At 39.2% G+C, this 19,087-nt stretch overlaps 1 protein-coding gene across 3 annotated transcripts in view; it reads right to left on the bottom strand.

Annotated features, from left to right (window-relative positions):
• Nucleotides 1-19,087, bottom strand: part of tex10 (testis expressed 10) — a 46,022-nt gene that overhangs the window by 8,391 nt on the left and 18,544 nt on the right. For all 3 annotated transcript variants that reach the window (XM_042332362.1, XM_042332363.1, XM_007897430.2), the window contains exons 9-11: nt 17,333-17,510; nt 9,314-9,402; nt 7,524-7,657 (exon numbers count right to left, since the gene is read on the bottom strand). In XM_042332362.1, coding sequence (XP_042188296.1) covers nt 7,524-7,657; nt 9,314-9,402; nt 17,333-17,510 — 401 coding nt within the window. The remainder of the gene's footprint in view (nt 1-7,523; nt 7,658-9,313; nt 9,403-17,332; nt 17,511-19,087) is intronic.

Raw genomic sequence — 19,087 nt, 5'->3', positions numbered from 1 at the left:
TTGAATACCCACTGCAACCCATCCACCCCCCATACCACACCCACTCCAGCCCGTGCTAAACTCCCATCTATAATTCATGCCCCCTTGATGCAAAGTATTTGAGAAATCTCATTTAGAGTCTTGCTTGCTCCAGTGATCATTAATTTATGGTATTTACTAAATATTTTGCTAGACTCTGGCACAGAAAGAATAGGTATCTAACTAAAAAGGAATCTGCTGGCAAGGATACGCTGAAGCATGGTGATGGGATTTCCGTGCGCATCAGAACTTGGCTGGCAAATAAAATCTGGCACTCTTACAACGACCCACACGATAGGTTTCCCAGCCAGATGTAACCTCCTTCAGATTCTTCCTCCTCCAGAAATGGCATCTCCTGCCTATTAAAGCCAATAAGTTAATAGCTTCCCAATTAGTTATCAAGTGGGATGTGTTTAATTGTATCTGATTGATAACCGTGTCAGTCACTGAAGAATAATTATCTACTTCCTGTCGACCAGCTCATGGGATCAGACTCAAAGGTTTGCTTAATTTGAAGTAAATTAAAATCAGCTTCATGTAATAATCGCTAATAAGAGAACCATTACTTATCTGAAGCTTCATTTCAATACTTTAGTCTAATTCCTCACAATGCAAAGTAGCTGCAAAACACACCCAACGTTTCCCCCTGCCCAGGAATCAAACCCAGGTCTCTCGCTTGTGAGGCGAGTGCTCCAACCACTAACCTACAGGACTCCATTTGACATAGAGCCTATAGAAATGTCTCAAAGTGCTTTCTTTGTAGATGATGATCAATGTTGAATAACTGCTGACTGTATTTGTACTTTTAATACTTTGGGCAAGTTTCCTTACTCCACACGCCTCTGTTTACCTCGCAGTAAGTATTTTTATTTGGGGGATTGTTTATCAGGACACCGGGAGAAACTCCCTTCTCCTTTAGAACAGTGCCATGAGATCCTTAATGTCCACCTGAACAAACAGATGCTATTATGAGAACTTGTCTGACAAGTTGCCATGCAGTAAGGACCCCGCTTCCTGTTTGAGCCTTGGCTTGCAGGGTTAACAGGAGTAACAGGGTAACAGGTTAACTTAACAGAAGGCTGAGATGAAAAACACAGAACCAAGCATGACAGGCCAGGGAAATGTTTGTGTCACTTAGCACCACCTGTATGCTTTCCACCAAATTTAAAATAAGTTTTTAAATAAAGGAGGGAAATTACATTTATATTTATGAAAAAAAATAAAAACCGTTGTTGCTTACATTATTTTAGAGTTTAGCTAAAAAGACAAGTATGGACCATGTTAAATAGATAAATAGCAACATGATAGATTGAACTAATTTGAACCTGTAATTAGTGTGTGTTCAATAGCAGTATGTCATTCAACAAATCTTGAGTCTCACTGGTTCAGACATATTTAATTGTAATGGAAAAGGGATGATTTTATCATAGGCTTATATTCCTTAGGCATCATGTAATTTGTTTTAAAAATCCTACAAATATTAAGTTGAAATATTATTTCCTTGCAGGTCCCTGTAGTCCCTGTAAATTATTAAAATTCAACAAAACAATAGATCCAACATTTCTTTTGTGTTGGATATAGAATCTATGGGTTTTTGGAGGAAAAGACGAGGAAGTGTCACTAAACATGGTGCATTGTCAGCATGGTACTCCAGTGGATAGGAAGTAAGAAGATCAATTGCAGAGGAATAAAATAATAAGTTTAGAAATTTTTCAAGGACATTTGGGATTTTAGCCATTAAGGCTTTATAAAATGATTTATAAAATACTTACAACTAAAAACAAAATTGCATCATATTTAGTACTCAAGTGCAGAATCAGTTAAAGAGCTTACAGTCTTGTTTCCTGGATGTTTCATGAATAATTTTGGTGACAATTTGATTATTTGTAACTGATAACTTAAAATCACCTAATATTACTAGATATATACAACAAATACTTTCTCTATTTCATAATAATAAATAATCATCACCCTATCTTTCTATTGGTGTCTATTGTTCTATGCTTGAATTTGGGGAAACCACTGTATTTAACTTAGCCCTTTAAATGCTTTATGCTGAAAATGTAATTAATAATCATGAGATACGTTTCAGAGGTTTAATAAAAGTCCAAGTGTCAGGATAGTTTAACAGGTACATATATGTACACAGCACTTATTTCATAAATAATCTTTAAATTTATGAAGTTCAATGTCTAAAATGGATTACTAAATGTTTTTTTTAAGCGGGAAACAAATTAAATGTCTATAAATAGTATAGAATTAAATAAAAAATAAGTCAAAACTCCTGTGTAGTTCTAAAAAGACCCTATGAAGCAGCCGGTGTAAACATGTTGTTAACCAGTGGGTCAGAGGCTCCATCCAGCATATGATGCTCAGTGGAATTACAACAAGCTGGAACTTTCCAGGTGATGGAGCAGCTGATGAAGCTTAGCTCCCAAAGCCAGTCTCACTGCCCGTGGGGCTCCCTGTCTTACCACAACACATATACTGTTAGGTGCTGCTTACACTATCTGAAGTAAATGGGTTTGACAGGCCAATATTAGCAAGTCTTAGCTGCTCGTGTAAGTCGCTGATAACAAGAGGTCTTCATTGTAGGGGCTTTGCACAGATCACAGGATTCATATAACAGGCACTTTCAATTCAGAACCTGGGAGATATATTGCACGGTAAACAAATTTTGATGAAGACTTTATGCCCTAACAGTCTTTATTTTTGAAAAATGAGTAAAATAGAGCAAATTTCAACATAACAATAAAATACAGCAGCAACGATGACACATCAATCTGAAAAAATCATTAGGATGACCCAATGGAATAAAACATTGTTCTCTCAGCTTTGGGGCTTGGTGTGAATACAGCCCTCGCTAATGGCAATGAGCATCATTTGCTGGATAGCCTGTTACATACAGTTTAACATGTTTACTTCAGTTATTTTTTTGGAAACTTCCAGATGCATCTTCTCAGATGTACACAGGAGTTTTTGCCTTTACACTTTATTTAATTCCATACAGTTTTAGACATTTTGTCTCTGCTGGCATATAGTGTCCTATATGAAATCCAACAATCTGAAGATAATTCTTTGGAGGGCTATTTTGCAAAACAAATCTATTCTGTCAAATTTCCCAACTGTCTTGCTTATCTCTATTGAATAACCTGAGAAGTTCCTTTCTTGGTCACTATAAATTTCAGCTGCACCTGACTTTGAGCCTTCTGACTCGACTCGCTGTTTACAGAGATGCAAACAATCAAGCTCAGAATAAGCCAGGCTAACAATAAAACACGGAAATCACTCTTCAGTCGCCACAAAATAAGTACGGAAATATATTAACAATCACATCAGCTCCTTTCCAAATAAAAAAATAACTTAATTCTGAATGAATATTATACATTTATAATAGGTATCTTTATGTACAAAACCTGACTTTAAAAGCAGTAAACAAAATAAACACAATAGAAAAATTTAAGATTTTACCAAAAGTAAAAACAGTACTTTTTTCAGTTTTGGGGGGATAGCTTCTGACACATGAGGAAACTCATCACCATGCTTGACAGTAGCCATACTACGTAAACCAGCTAAAACTGCACAGCTTGCATTTGAAAGCACTGGCTGGCAAGCTTGTTTCGCCCACCAAATATACAGTCAATTCACTTTACAGTACATTCTGTGAAGTGCTTTGAGACGTTTCAAAGACATGATAAGGTGCTATATCAAATCCAAAGATGATTATTATTCCCACTGGTTTGTTTTAGCTATGACCTTGCTACCTGTTGGGGCTTTGATTTACAAGGTTAACATGAGCTCAGTGACTTCCTCCCAACGTGAAAGGAGCTGTTTAAATGCAATTTGTTTTGCTATTGTTGACAACGTTTCTTTTTAAAAACCGTCATATATTCTAATTCAGTACAAAACTCTCCAACCATTTCACCTCACAGTAAGAAGCACTCTGATGAAGTGTGACTGCTTCGAACAAAGTTTCATTCCCAGAGAAGATGGGATATTGTTTTGCTTCTAATCCAAACAACAGCAGATCCAACCCCGCCCCACCTCCTAACCCCAACATAGCCTGGCTCTTGCCTCTTGAGTCAGAAGGTTGCCCCATGTCAGGAATTGAACTCACATAGTATAAGCTGACACTCCAATACAGTGCTGGGCGATAATGTGCTCCATTGTTAGAGCTGCCATCCTGATGCAGAAAACCAAGGTCCATCTGCCTGTTCAGGTAGACATTAAAGATCCCATGGCACTATTTGAAAAGAGAAGGGAGTTTCTCCTGCTGTCTTGGCTGACAATTTCTCAAATAAAATTCGTCATTGCTGTTTGTGAGACATTGCTGTGTGCAAATTGGCTGCTGTGTTTGCCCACAGAACAATCATTTTACAGTATATCCTGTGAAACACTTTGGTAAGTCCTCCTGACATGAAAGATGTTATAACAAATGTAAGTATTATTATTGTTAATATTAACTTTGTTCATGATAGTATTTGAGTCCTTTTTAGGAACACATTTCCTTCAGTCATTATTTCCGTGTGCCTTTCATGATCTCCGTTTAGTTCATATACACACAGAAATACACACGCACATTCAGATGGAATTTAATTTCACCAGTTCAACTACAAAGTAAGTGGAATTTGACACGCACAAGTATATGTAATACTGTGCAAAACCCTTCATTTCTCTATAGTAACACTCTCCTTTTTTTAAAATAAAAATTGGCAGGCGTAGTTTAAAAACTCCAAAAGCTTCCTAAGGTTTATTTTCCTCTTAAGGTGGAGAAAGCCTCAAGGCTCAGCGGGAAAGAAATTATTCACAAGCACAAGATTTATCGCATTTGCCCAGCTAAGCTGTTCAAGTCTGTCTGATGCTGTTGCATTTAACACCAAGAGTGCAATTCAATTACAGGAGAATGTGACAGTTTTACTGAAGCATTTTATGCGTTGAGCTTAGATGCAATGGAAACTGATTTTCCACTTTCCTCCTATCAGCTATAACAAATTATCAACGGCTTCATATGAGTAAGCCCCCAAGGAAGGCGCTGTGATAATGAACCATAATGGAAGATAACACCCAATGTAATCTGAACCATTCGATCATACATCTAATATGCCAAATCAACTGAACACAGCTTCCTCATCTCTCAGTACTACTTTCTCATTTAACAAGCATTAACAAAATAGAAACTTGCTCTATTCAATGTTTTGTTTTCTATAGCACAATTAGTATAAAACTTGATGAGGTTCACAGTAGTATTTGAACCAAGGAAGGAGGCTGCTGTATTTTTGGGGCCAGTAGGATCAGTATTAAGCCACTGTTGCTAATTCATCTGAATCAGTATTCCGTGCTTAACTGCTTAATTTCATACAGTCAGGATCAACCAACCAATGTTTCACATAGCCCTGGGCTATAGACCTGATTAACACAATAAAAAACAAAATACCTCAAAAAAACAAGAAGGATCAGAATGAATTAATCACATAATACGTTTTAACAAAATAAAAAGATTTTGCACAAGCCACTGAACATAGTGCAGTGGTTGGCACAGTTAATACAAATGTTAATACAAATGTCTCCACCACAGAGGTAGAATAAGTGTTCACATTTGTGATTTACCAAATATTGAGTTACTGTTCCATCCCAAGTTTCCTCTCGAACACGCACCTACTGGGCGCTAATATACTGCATAGGAACAGAAACCTCAATGATAGTGATCACTGACTATTCTCCTGGCACAGATGATATGCAGCAGGGAGAAAGGAAGCTGTAATATGGCAAGTCTTGCCCTCAGAAAGAAAAACTGGACACTAAGAAATGTTCCTTAATTACAAGGATACCAAATCTGAAAGCAATTGGCATAATCAGCAAATTTGGACACGGTTCCTCAGAATCCATGTCTAAATAATTGATATCCGTCGTAAATAAGAATTGCCCTAACAGACCACCGTGGAACATCCCTCACTTCATCCTCTTGGTCCAAAAGCAATTCCTTTTACCTCTATTCTTTGCTTTCTGCCCTCCAACCATCTCACAATTTATGTGTCCATATTCTCCATAACCTTTGCCATAAGCATCTCTCACGGTACCATATCAAACGCTTTTCGTAAATCCATGTAACTCAAATCGACTGCGTTTATTTCAATTTCTGTTATTCCTTCAAAGAATTTTTAGATTGGTCAATGCTACCTATAAATTTAGGAAACCAGGAACCAATTTGTTCTTGGAATTAGCTCAGTAACTGACTTTTCTGCTCAAGCAACAGGTATCTTTATCCATCAGGCTGGCTCAATTGGTAGAACTCTTTCCTCTACAGAAGGCCTCTTTGAACTCATAGATTAGCTGGACACACCAAATCAGTGGTGGGGGAGCACTGCTTTTTTTGGAAGCAAGTAAGACTATGAATCATGTCTCATTTGCCTGTCAGGTGGATTGTAAAGTTCAGGTGGACTGTAAAGTTCAGGTGTACAGTAAAATGTTAAATAGTGTTAACCAGCCATATTTCAACATTTCAGTTGATGAAGGAGAAACTGTTCAGTAGGAGTGTGGAGAGGGATATGGTAATACGTCTGAAGTACTTTTATACAGAAATGTTTGCAAATGTTTTGTGGGATGAGTTACCTATGTGATATTGCTTTGAATAAACAACTTTTCCTGGGGTAATAATCCCTTTTAAAAAAAAATTGGCCACGACTGGCTGCCACGTTTTGCCTACAAAATAGACAGTCAATTCACTTAACAGTATATTCTGTGAAGAGTCTCGAAGAAGTGATAAGGAACTGTATCAAATGCAAGGATTATTATTATGGAGTCACATGAACTAGGACAAATATAGTCTACTTGCCTTACAGATAAGAGCACAAATAAGACGCTGTGAATGACCAATAATTTTACGATATTGTGACATTAACCACAGCATTGACATTGAATTCACATTGTAACAGTACCAACTAAACACAGAACTATATAAACTGTACAATAAACTAGTCCGTTCTAGTGCTTTTATTCTAAAGGAGCCTCCACCCCTCCTCACCCCCTCTCTTTATTCCCCTCCATACTCCTCTATTCTCTTCTACCCCATGCATTAATACATCTTCGTAGATGTATTAATGGTTTCTGCAGCTTCTGTCAGAGAGGGCCACATTCTCCTCATCACCCCCTCAGCTCTGTAAAAACTCCTCTTAAACTCTCCACATGATTAAATAAGTAGTAATGTTTCCTCATAAATTACCAATTCCTGATAGAGAAACATATAAAAACAAGTTTTCAATATGAGATGCATGTGTTTAATCAAACATGTGCATCTTAAAAGCTGCAAAGTTCACAAGTGATTAAAGGGTTAAGAACACATTCTGTGGAGCTTACTGACAGTAGAACAAAGTCTAAAGAGTTTGACAGTAAAAAGGGTTTAAGTGCTTTCTAAGGCACAGTGCCTTTGCCAATATCAAGGGATACCATAAAGCCGCGGATCAGCCTGCTGTCATTCAGTATTAGCGTCACTGCAAAGTTAATGTTACCTCAGTCAAAGTCCAGTGATGTACAAACTGGTCCAGGTCAGTCACATAAAGGCGGACGGGTGAAAACTGGGTCTGTCTTACATGAGGATTACTGTTGCTGTTTTGGAGCCAGGCCAACTCGTCTCCTGAGAATCCTAGAATACAGGTGAGCAACAAGAGCACAACACTGACCATTAACAACCTCATATAAACAGACCTGCTATATAGTCATAAATCTTATTTTTCCCATTCATAAATGATTCTTTACTCGAGGGCTTTGCACTAACATACAGAGAATGGTTAGCCAAAACAATTTCTGACATTTAGTAGGGCATTTACTATGGCTGCATGTACAGCGACTCTGTATTGAATCTTTTATGTTAACAAACCAAGTGGAAGTATGCTTGAAACAAAAGAGAAATTTGGTCTATTATAATGTATTATGGTAGAGGGAGGAAAAGGAGTAGGGGTTGAGCTCCTTTGGTTTCTCTCCTCTCATTCCGCCCAATGCACCATGTATAGCCCACAGAGTAGAGGGAACCTACTCCCAGACCTCGGCCAATGACAATTTGAGTCAGTCATTTGGAGGGGCCCAGTAACCGTTGGGGAAAGACGCTCCACTTAATTTTGCCTGATCCCATTACAAAGGGATCTTGGCACCACCAGCAAACAGGATGACCGAGAAGTAATTAGCAGCATGAAGAATCAAACCTGCACTCCCTCTACCCTGGAGCTTTATGTTTGTATTCCAAAGTGCTGTCCCATTATTACAATACAGTTTTAACTCACGTTTGAGTATAAAATATTCCGTAGCCGTCTTGATAGACAGGTTCCTGAGCCAGGCAGGTCCACAACCCCAGGCCACTGCTGATGACAGATCAGTCAGCCTGGCTCATCAACAGAACTTGGGAGAGGCAAACCAGTCACTGGGGCCAGGATATCATCCCACTCAGCTCCTGTTAACCCTGCAAGCCAAAGCCCTAATGGATAGGAGGGGGTCCTAGCTGAACAAGCAGTGAGAGCAGTGAGCTTGCCAGACAGTACTCTCAACGGTAAGCTATGCAGATTTAATTGGTTAAACTCCCACAGTACCCCATCACACACACTGGAGTCCCAAACCTTGGCTCTTGCCAACCTTTGCCTAATTAGGAATTAGGTAAGCAGGATGCATCCCTCCAGGGAGACAGTGTGCATTCCATTACACGGAAATTTCCATGGGAAGCTTTTGAGTTTGTTTTGGATACTATTAAGCATGGTGATGGATTTGTATACTTGTCAGACCCACAGCTGACCAAAAAAAATAAAACTTTTTAAAAGTATTCTACTATCATACTAATAGAAATCCCACTACAAGGGGAGCCCCTACTATTACAGTTTTACAAAGATTGTGATGACATTAATCATTTAAAAAGAGCTTTGAAAATGTATCTCACTTGTGTGACAAGGGGCTCATGAAGTATTCATAAGTGAATAGAATTAGGAGGTGGCTGTACCAAAAGCAAAAAAATCTACATCATAACTTGAGAAGAGTTGACAATCTCTAGAATTGACAACTCAATCTAATATTCCTAATATTTCACTGTAAATTAAATAATAATCCCTCAAAAAAATTAATAAATTGGCCATTTCAATCCACGACTGTTTGTGGGACACTGCTGTGCGCAATTGGCTGCCGCATTTCGCCCACAAATATATAGTCAATTCACTTTACAGCATATTTTGTGAAGCGCTTCGAGACGTCTAGAAGATGTGAAAAGCGCAAAATCAAATGCAAGGATTATTATTATTATTATTATATCATCAATAGGTACCAGTAAGTGTAGAAAACAGAAAGCTGAAGTAATCCACATCCTTCACAACACTGTCTTGAAGTGAAGTCGTCCATCCACCGAAAGACGACCTATAATTAAAAAGGAATAAGGAGTAATGTTAAGTGTCCAGCAACATTCATTCATTTGCAAAACGTTTTAATCTGTGAAAGGAACCTATAAAATTATAGGATCAACAATGAGATCATCAGAACAGAGCACTAAATGAGAGATAAAGAAACAAGAACAGTCCTCCAGATATGCTCAAGACTGGTTTCAAAATGTATCACTGGTTAATAAAGCAAGCTAATTTGACCAGAAGCAGAAAACAAGCTGATGCATCATAAAAACAAATTTAAACACTACAATTTACACAAGTTCATCATCACGTTATATACAAAATCTACAGAATGTCTTCCATGCTGCAGACATTTGCTAACTTGCAAACTTGGGCTTTTATACCACATAAATATTTAAAACAATTTTTCAATTTACAACGTAAGTTAAGTGGAACACTTATGTAAAGATTCTAGCATAGCAGATTAGCAATTTGAGATGGCCTCCCGAAGTGAGACGTATTAGGTCAACAACAAGGGGGAGGTTGGCAACCAGATGTTCAGGACACCAGGAGAAACTCCCTTCTTTTCAAATAGTACCATGGGATTTTGTAATGTCCACTTGAACAGGCAGGTGGGACCTCAGATTAACATCTCTAGTTTAATAGGTCACCACCAACATCACTTCCTAGTTTGGGCATACACAGCAACCTAACGAAAGACAGCGCCTCCTACAATGCAGCACACCCCCAGCACTGCACTGCACTGCACGGTCAAGCTGGACCACACGAGTTCAAGTCCCAATGTGGGGCTTTAACCCTCAACCTTCTGATTCAAGGGGCAACAGTGTCACCAACTGAGCCGGCCTGACACACAATATCTTCTTCTGATATGTAGGAAATGGGGTAAAGGCAGGACATTAACTAACGCTCTACAAATTGAAATCAACGCAAATGACTGTAAAACAAATCAACTTTTTTGTTACGCTCAGTTAACTCCACTTTTGACCTACTGCCTTATCCTAAATTTAGCAAAACCTTTAGAAGGGTTTTTAAAAATTGATTTTGCATTTTTAATGCTGGATGAGGAACATGACTTCAATTTGCTTTCAGCCCCACTGTTTGCATTTTGTTTATAAAATTGATATTTTCTTTTCCCCCACCAATATCAAATCCTTGCCCTTCACACATGCACAAGAGGAATAGATAAGATGGGGAATGTCAAACATTCTGAATAAAAACACAATTATGACCCAAACAAACACAAAAGAACAGATAAACAAAGAAAAACAAAAACGGCTTCTATTTGTTTGTTGACTATTAGCGAATAGCACTGATCAACAACTATTGACAATCTTTTTATTTTTAAATAAAACATATTTGAATCTCATCATTATGATGACAATGCTAGAAATGAAGTCTTTTGAAATTTGTGACACCTGAATCGGTAAATCAGGAACAGCTCAAGTAAAGCCAAGGAGAAAGTACAAATCAACAACAACTTGCGCTCACTATAGCTACACATAAATTGGCTGGGGCATTTGCCCACAAAACAGTCACTACACTTTACAATATATAACGTGAAATGCATTTGAGACTTTGATGACATAAGGCTCTATATCAAATGCATGGATTATTAAATTGATGTCTCAAGGATATACTGGAATGTGTAGTGACTGTATTTTATAGGCAAGTGCAGCAGCCAATTTGTGCACAGCAATGTCCCACAAGCAGCCATGAATTGAATGACCAATCTTATCTGGGGGATTGGTGGCCAAACACTGGGAAAAACTCCCTTCCCATTCTGTTGAGGTCTTGTCTGCCTGTTCAGGTGGACATTAAGGATCCCATGGCATCCTAAGAATGACAACTCTGACAATACAGGACTCCCCCAGCACACACTGGAATATCAGCCAATGAAGGGCTTGACCCACCATCTTCTGTCAGAGACCAACATTCACAAGGCTAATATTCATTAATGTCTAGTGTAAACAAGGAGTTGAAAAATGCATTTTAAGAAAATAATATTCCACATACTCTCCCTCAATCCCTCTGCCTTGCCCCCTCTTTCCCCTTTTTCAAGTCCCATCTGAAAACCTTCCTCTTCAACCATGCTTAAGCACACTCCCTGGCTCGAAGTCAAGCTCTGTTACTCTGAGACTCTACCCTGCATGGAGGATGCTATATAAGTGCAAGTTGTTGTTGTATTGCATTAGGTTCCACAAAATTTGGGAACAGCTCTCTCAATAGCTCAACATTGGTAAGGTCACTACCTAGTCTAAAACTGAGTCTTGCAGACTAGAAGCTTCTTAGGTTCAATCTGAATGAATTGACGTCTGTTGATATAGTATTAAAAGCCCTTAACCACAGTTAACACTAAGTGAGGTAGAGGAGAAATTCCACATTCCCATTTCTGAACGTCATCCAGTGGGCTCTGATGTGTGTGCATGTCAGGTGAAGATAGATTTTGCTGGAAGGGTTTATGTATATGCATATCAAGATACCCTTAGGTTCAACTTTCTACTAAAAACAGAATTCAGTAAAAACAGTATATAACGCCACTCAGGTGAGGTACTGAGAAACAGCAGGTCCTTATGCAACCATACTCAGGAGAAGAAGAAAATTAAAGTTTGGAAGCAGTACACAAAAAAAAATCAAGTGTACTGAGGAAAGATTTTATCTTTTTAAAAATTCTGTGTTTTTTAAGTTAACGAGGACAATCTAATAAGAAATGTCTTTGCATCCAACTGCATTTCTAAACAGCTACATAGGCTGTTTAGAAGACAATCTGCCGAATCCGTCATTTATAATTAGCTTAAGCGTTAACAAACCAATAAAATCTATGCCTACTCTATTCATAAGGATGAATGAAAGACGTCATTCTAGGCTTTTTAAGATGCAACAATTTGGAAACCAAGGCATCAGGGCGCCCAAATGAGAAACATTACTTAAATATATGAATCCGCTTTATAATTTTATTCACATGAACAATGTTCACATTCATGAAAGATTATATAAACTTTTTTTTTAAAAGAATCAAACCATTAAATATTAGGATACAAATAAGATAAAACAATCCCAGCGTGTCACTCCTTAAAAAGGCCAAGTCAAATTCTAATGGATTCTAATCCCTCAGGCACTTCATTAACAAACTGTCACACAAATGTGATGTTTCACTGATCACACCAAAGTGAGGAGGACAGCAAAACTAAATAAGGTTCATTAGTCTTCCAGGCATTTTTTAAAAAAAAATAAAAAGGAGGTTAAGCTAAAGCACTTCAAGGAGTTCAAAGTTGTTTCAACCTTACAGACTACTTACAGTTGCATTGCTAAAACAAAACCACAAGATTATAACGGTTAAAATAGCTGTCAAATTAGCAGAACCCTGAATGTCTTACTATTGTAAATCAAAGTCTGGTTACATGGAAGAAACAGAAATACACTAAATCCAGCATGTATCAGTACACAAATTTACCAAACACTACAAACATACCACAAAACTGCCAGACAAGAAAATAGCCATAATGCTCATAAGTGTATGAAAAACACTTCTGATCAAATTAGATCAATGTGATTTAAAAAGAGAATACTGCCATCTATAGGAACTCCGGGTGTTTACTGTAAATGGTACATTTTTCATCCTATACCTTGCACTACTATAGATAGATTGGGAATGGAATAGAAGAAACTTGTACAGTCAAGAGGCCAAACAAGAGGCTTTCACACTGGCAAAGAAATAGCAACTTCATTATAAAGATTTTTGGATATTTTTAAAGGTTTGATGCTTTCAGAAAAGTTCTTCTCAAGTTTATTTACTCAGCCTGGTTGCACGGGGAGGATAAATTGGCCCAGCCTTCCCAAAGTTAAGAAGGGGAAAACTAGATTGTTTTGCTATTCCTGGTCTCCATAGAGCACCCTCTATTGGCACTCGCCAACCAAATACACAGACACAGCACTTTGCAGTGAATCCTGTAGTGCTGTTGGAAAACAGCCTCTCAACGTGAAAGGTGCGATATCAAATGCTGGGATTATTACATTTAACCTGCATGTGTGACAGCCAGTTGAGGAGAGGTCAGGCTCAGTTGTGATGCTCTCTCGAGTCGAGTGGTCCGCCAATACTCACTGTCAAGGCTTACACATGAACAATGGTCACTTAGACAGGGTATCAGGGTACCCAGCACCTGTGGAACCATATCTGTGGGGTTTAGGAGCAGACATTTGCTAATGGGGAGAAAATTAGAAAATAGTTCATTTAAAATAATTAAACAACCAATTTTTTTTAATAAAGGAAGCTCTTCTACAGATATTTCTCAACTGAGAATTCAGAGACCTTTAGAAAATAGAAGTAATAAAAGCTAAATAACCATGCCATAATCAACATGATTACGAGGTACTTGGGTTACATTCAGAACAGATGAATGTAGAGTCCTGGTAAAAAAGAGGGAGGACTTGGACTACCAAAGAGGCAGATATCAAAACAGTCTATAAAACATTTTAATACCCTTTAGAACAACAATTTTCACTTATGCAACACCTTTGACATAGGAAGGACATCTTAAAGTGCTTTACAAAGACAGATCGGGAGCCCAAACTGGGAAAGACGAGAGGAGGTGGCTGAAGATCAGTCAAAGAGATAGTTCTTCAGATGGAATTTCAAAAGCAGAGAATGAGTGGCGAGATGCAAGTGCACACACTCTTGCAAGGCATTGAGTACCACCAGCACTTATGGTGTTAGTGAGCAGCTTTAGGACAGAAGAAATACTTCTCTTCAAACTTAAATCATTTGGATTGGTTTCCTTGATGAAAAAATGGTTACGATTTAGAAAACAATGTCTTTTTTTCTAGGTACTCTTAACATGCTCAGTAGAAAAACAAAAACAATCAACAAAACCTGTTCACTGTTAGCACTGTCAAACTGTCATGCTAATCGCAAGATTAAAAACAAAATAGCAAACCACCTGGCTGGCTAAGAGTCAGTCATTGTACTGAAATTGAAGTACAGGTTTTCCAGGTAATCCATGCCCACTGAAAGATTTATCTGCTATCAGACAAAGACGTTTTATATGCAGTGCACTCGGTCATGGAATTTCTAATTTCAGATCGGTTCTTGTATCTCTGCTGACGTCAATGTCTCTAAAATTATGCTCAGCTGTCATTTCAAGGGATCCCCTCTTCAACACTTCAAGTATTTTTAGAAGCTGTAACCTGATCGCCTATCGTACTGGCTTCAAATTTCAGGCTGCAAGTTGTACCAGCAGCTACAAAGTATGTGAAACAGACAAGAGCTTACTATTCAAGCACATTAAGCTTTATAAAGTGAAATCTAGCTTAAAGACCACCAGTGTTTATTAATGAATGCGTAAAAGTCAGCCCTGACAATAAGTAAATGACTCAGTTTTCAATCTGTCCTACACCATTTGTCTCCAAAGATTACTCGTCAGTCTTTTAAGATGATATTGTACACTGACAAAACATTAGTTTTTGAGACTATAACACACAAAGGACTTTTGTTACTTATTCAAACATTATTTAATTTGATATGGAGGACACGATTCAGTAAGGTGAAATTTGATAAGATGGACATTAATGGGATGTTTCCACTTGTTGGAGCATACATATGGGAGGGAGAAGCAAATCCAATAGGATGTTTAGGAGGAACTTCTTTACACAGAGAGTAGTGAGAATGTGAACTCTCTGCTGGAAGCTGTACTCAAAGCAAAAAGGCATCAACTTATTTAAGAGGAAACTAGATGCATAACACGAGGAACAAGGGAACAGAGCGATATAGGAGAGAGGATTAAGAAGAATGGAGTATATACACCAGACTAGTATTGAATGGCCTATTTCTGTTCGATTCTGAGCTGTCCTTTCTCCCTCACATCCGCGCCACAACTGGCACTGCCTTCCATCACCTCCGGAATATCGCCAGACTACGCCATTACCTCACCCCTCACGCTGCTGAAACCCTGGTCCACGCCTTTATCACCTCAAGGCTGGACTATGGGAACTCTCTACTCGCCGGCCTTCCCGCCACCTCCCTCCACAAGCTGCAGGTCATTCAGAGCTCTGCAGCTCGTGTACTGTCCCGCACCAGGCTTCGGGACCACATCACTCCCACCCTCGCTCGCCTCCACTGGCTCCCCATCCCCCAGAGGATCCAATTCAAGATCCTCATCCTCACCTACAAGGCCATTCACGGCCTCGCTCCCTCCTATCTCTCTGACCTACTATCCCCCTACCTGCCCGTACCCTCTGTTCCTCCGGCTCCGGTCTGCTCCACATCCCCCGCCCCAACCGCCCTACCATTGGTGGCCGGGCCTTCAGCCTCTCAGCCCCGAGGCTCTGGAACTCCATCCCCCAGTGCCTTTGCCTCCTCCCTTTCCTCCTTCAAGGCCGGTCTCAAGACCTTTCTCTTTGACTGTGCCTTCGGCTCCCCTCTCGACTCTCTACCCCCTCCTCGCTCCCTCCCTTCCCTCCCCTCACCCTGACCATGTCCCCCCTGCTCGGGTCCTGACCCAACTGTCCAGCGCCTTGGGACGTCCTCCTGACGTGAAAGGTGCTCTATAAATGGAATCTTGTTGTTGTTGTTCTGTGCTATAATGTTCTATAAAGTACAGAAACTAACATTCGGTATTTTGATCCCCTTCCTTCTACGCAATGCTTTAAATTCTTCCTCTCCAACGTTACCCATCATTCAGTTTCTGGCAAGGTAGAAAATTCTAAAATGATTCAGTGGAAATTATTTGAATTCCCTCTACCTTTCCTTCCCTCCCTTTGGATAATCACCTCAGCTTTGCTCACCACATTGTTGCTTGAAGATTTTAGGCGAAAAGGCGTCACTGAAAAGTTGCATGTGATGGAGGCAGCTACCAGATTTACCTCAACACGATTAAAAAAATCAATAGAATGAAGTGACATTACCTAAATAAAGTCAGGCTTAGTTATTGTCGACAGATGTACAATGAACTAAATCACTTTCGTAAGTAATATTCCTTTAATGTCAGGATTGTGCCAGTGGCAGTCTGTAAGATGAAAGCGTGCTTTCCTAATATGTATTCATACACATGTAGACTTAGACTATATTTATGCACAATTACAACTATATTTATACACCTCACTTATGCAAAAAAAAGGTTTGGAAGTTCAGAGCATCAAACATAATCCCCTTTGCACCATCTTGCAGTCGAGCTTTCAGCATATCTGCTCTCACTCTCTGGAACTCCATGCTGGAGTCCCTTCAACTCACCCCTTCCCTAACCTTCTTTCAAGAGCTTCATCTTTGACTATGCTGTGGGCAATCTTTCACCCACTTACGCCCAACCCAAGCTCAGGCACAAATCTTAGGCTGTCCAGTGACTTGGGACGTCCTCCCAACGTGAAAGGTGCTTATATAAACTTGTATAAGATTCAAAGCAGGGCAGCTCCTTTCAGTTATGGGTAGCACCAACCTACACTGAAGACGACAAGCCTCGAAATTCTGTCCACATGCTGGGAGCAAGATACAACAAGTAGGCTACACATCTATCCAGCTGAAAATAAGTGATTTGGTTAACAAGTGGACACATTTTCTATCTGGATCCTTTAAATAAAATTGCAAGTACTTTGTCAGATGTTAACCCTAACTATCCAACTTCATTTTCTGCCCAAATTTAGTTTCTGTTCGATTATAATTCAAACCAATTTTAAGCAACCATAGCGAACTAGGACAATGAACAAACCAACCCCAAAGAAACACCTAAAATCAATTCAATTTCCTCCATATATGACTGGGATGGATAATTAGCATGCAACGTACATTATTGCACAGAATCTCATTTGAATAAAAGATTTCTACAACATTCAAAGTTGCACCAACGGAATGGGCTCAAGACAATAAAATTATTTTGAAGTTAATTCAGCAATATTTTACTCGACACAGCAAAAGGATAGCACATTTCCCATCTCCACATTTGAAATTGCATTCCTACCTTGTGTGTAATATCCGGATAAGACATGTGGCTAGTTTGGAGGACAGCCTTCCCATGGTGCAGCACCGACTTAAACAGGACAATAATTCTGGTGAAATACAGGGTAGAAAGTACACCAGCTGCACCAAGCAATGTTGCATGTCAGATGGAAGAAGAACCAGAGTGCCATCTTGTGGATCTAAACAAAAATTACAGTATTAACGTACAATTGCAACTGCAAACATTAAAACCACTCACCATTCTCACAAAAATGGCAATTTGGTCAAGGCTGTGACTGTGTAATCAAACCCCAGAACAAACCAACAATCCATTGCCTTTGAGAGAGGAATGCGGGCAAACAATGATGTTTTAAAAATAAACTAGGAATATAGTACTGGTTTAACTCTCAACTCTCTTCATTAAAGAGGGTGCAATGGTGCAGAATAGTAATACACCACTCTCAATTCCACTTCTCAATCACCCATAGGAGACATTGTTACAATAGAGCAAATTAAGTTCTGGCCATTTCCCTTAGAAAATGAATGTTTATGGCATTTTCTGATGGAAAGGAAAAAGCCTAGAACCTCGCTCACTCTATTCATTTTTTTCTCTCTGCTGTATTGGCCCTGGTAGTCTCGCTCAAGACCTATTTGGGAGGCAAGACACTCAACCCATTGAGCTATAGGACACAACAATTTGCTCAGCTATCTTTTGTTCTTAAGTTGATTATGATAAAATATTTCAATAACAAATTTCATTTACTGTAATTTAGGAAATTGCTGAATTTTCACACAGACTCAAAAAGGTTTTGGATAAATGTGATGTTCTCCCCAGCTCCACCATTCACAAAATCCAACTAATTCAAAACTCCACTGCCTATATCCTCACCAGCACCAAATTCCATCACCCCAGTTCATGTCAGGTTCCGCTGTCTCCCTATCACAGAACAGATTGATTTCCAAATCCTCACACTCGTTTACAAATCACTTTATACCCTGGCACTCCTGTACGTCTCTGACCTGCTTATACCCGTATACTGCTTATTCAGGAGTGGTGCCAGAGGACTGGAGAGTGGCCAATATGACTCCCCTGTACAAAAAGTGTCAGAAGGACAAGCCTGGGAATTACAGCTCAGTCAGCCTAACATCAGTAGTGGGGAAACTCCTGGAGACTATAATCCGGGACAGAATAAATCTTCACTTAGAAGAATATGGGTTAATTAGGGACAGCCAACATGGATTTGGTAAAGGCAAATCTTGTCAAACAAATCTATTAGAATTTTTCGATGAGGTAATGAGAGGGTGGATAAAGGTAGTGCAGTTGATGTAGTTTATATGGACTTTCAAAAGGCATTTGACAAAGTGCCACATGAAAGACTTGTAAGAAAGATAGAAGCCCATGGTATAAAAGGGACAGTGGCAGCATGGATCCAGAACGGGCTGGGAGAGAGAAAGCAGAGAGTTGTGGTGAACGGCTGCTTTTCTGACTGGAGGGAAGTTTACAGTGACGTCCCCCAGGGATCTGTATTAGGACCACTGCTTTTCTTAATACACATAAATGATCTGGACTTGGGTATAGCAAGTACCATTTCCAAGTTTGCAGACAACACAAAGTTAGGTAGGGTGGTAAGCAGTGAGAAGGATAGGAGCCAACTGCAGGAAGACATAGACAGAATGGTAAAATGGGCAGACACATGGCGGATGAGTTTCAATGTGAAGAAATGCGAAGTAATGCATTTTGGTAGAAAGAATAAGGGGAGGCAATGTAGGTTAGGTA

The sequence above is a fragment of the Callorhinchus milii genome, unplaced genomic scaffold (assembly GCF_018977255.1).
Source record: "Callorhinchus milii isolate IMCB2004 unplaced genomic scaffold, IMCB_Cmil_1.0 Scaffold2, whole genome shotgun sequence".
NCBI lineage: Eukaryota > Metazoa > Chordata > Chondrichthyes > Chimaeriformes > Callorhinchidae > Callorhinchus > Callorhinchus milii.
The sequence above is the reverse complement of the archived record's forward strand: the minus strand, read 5'-3'. Positions and strand labels throughout refer to the sequence as shown.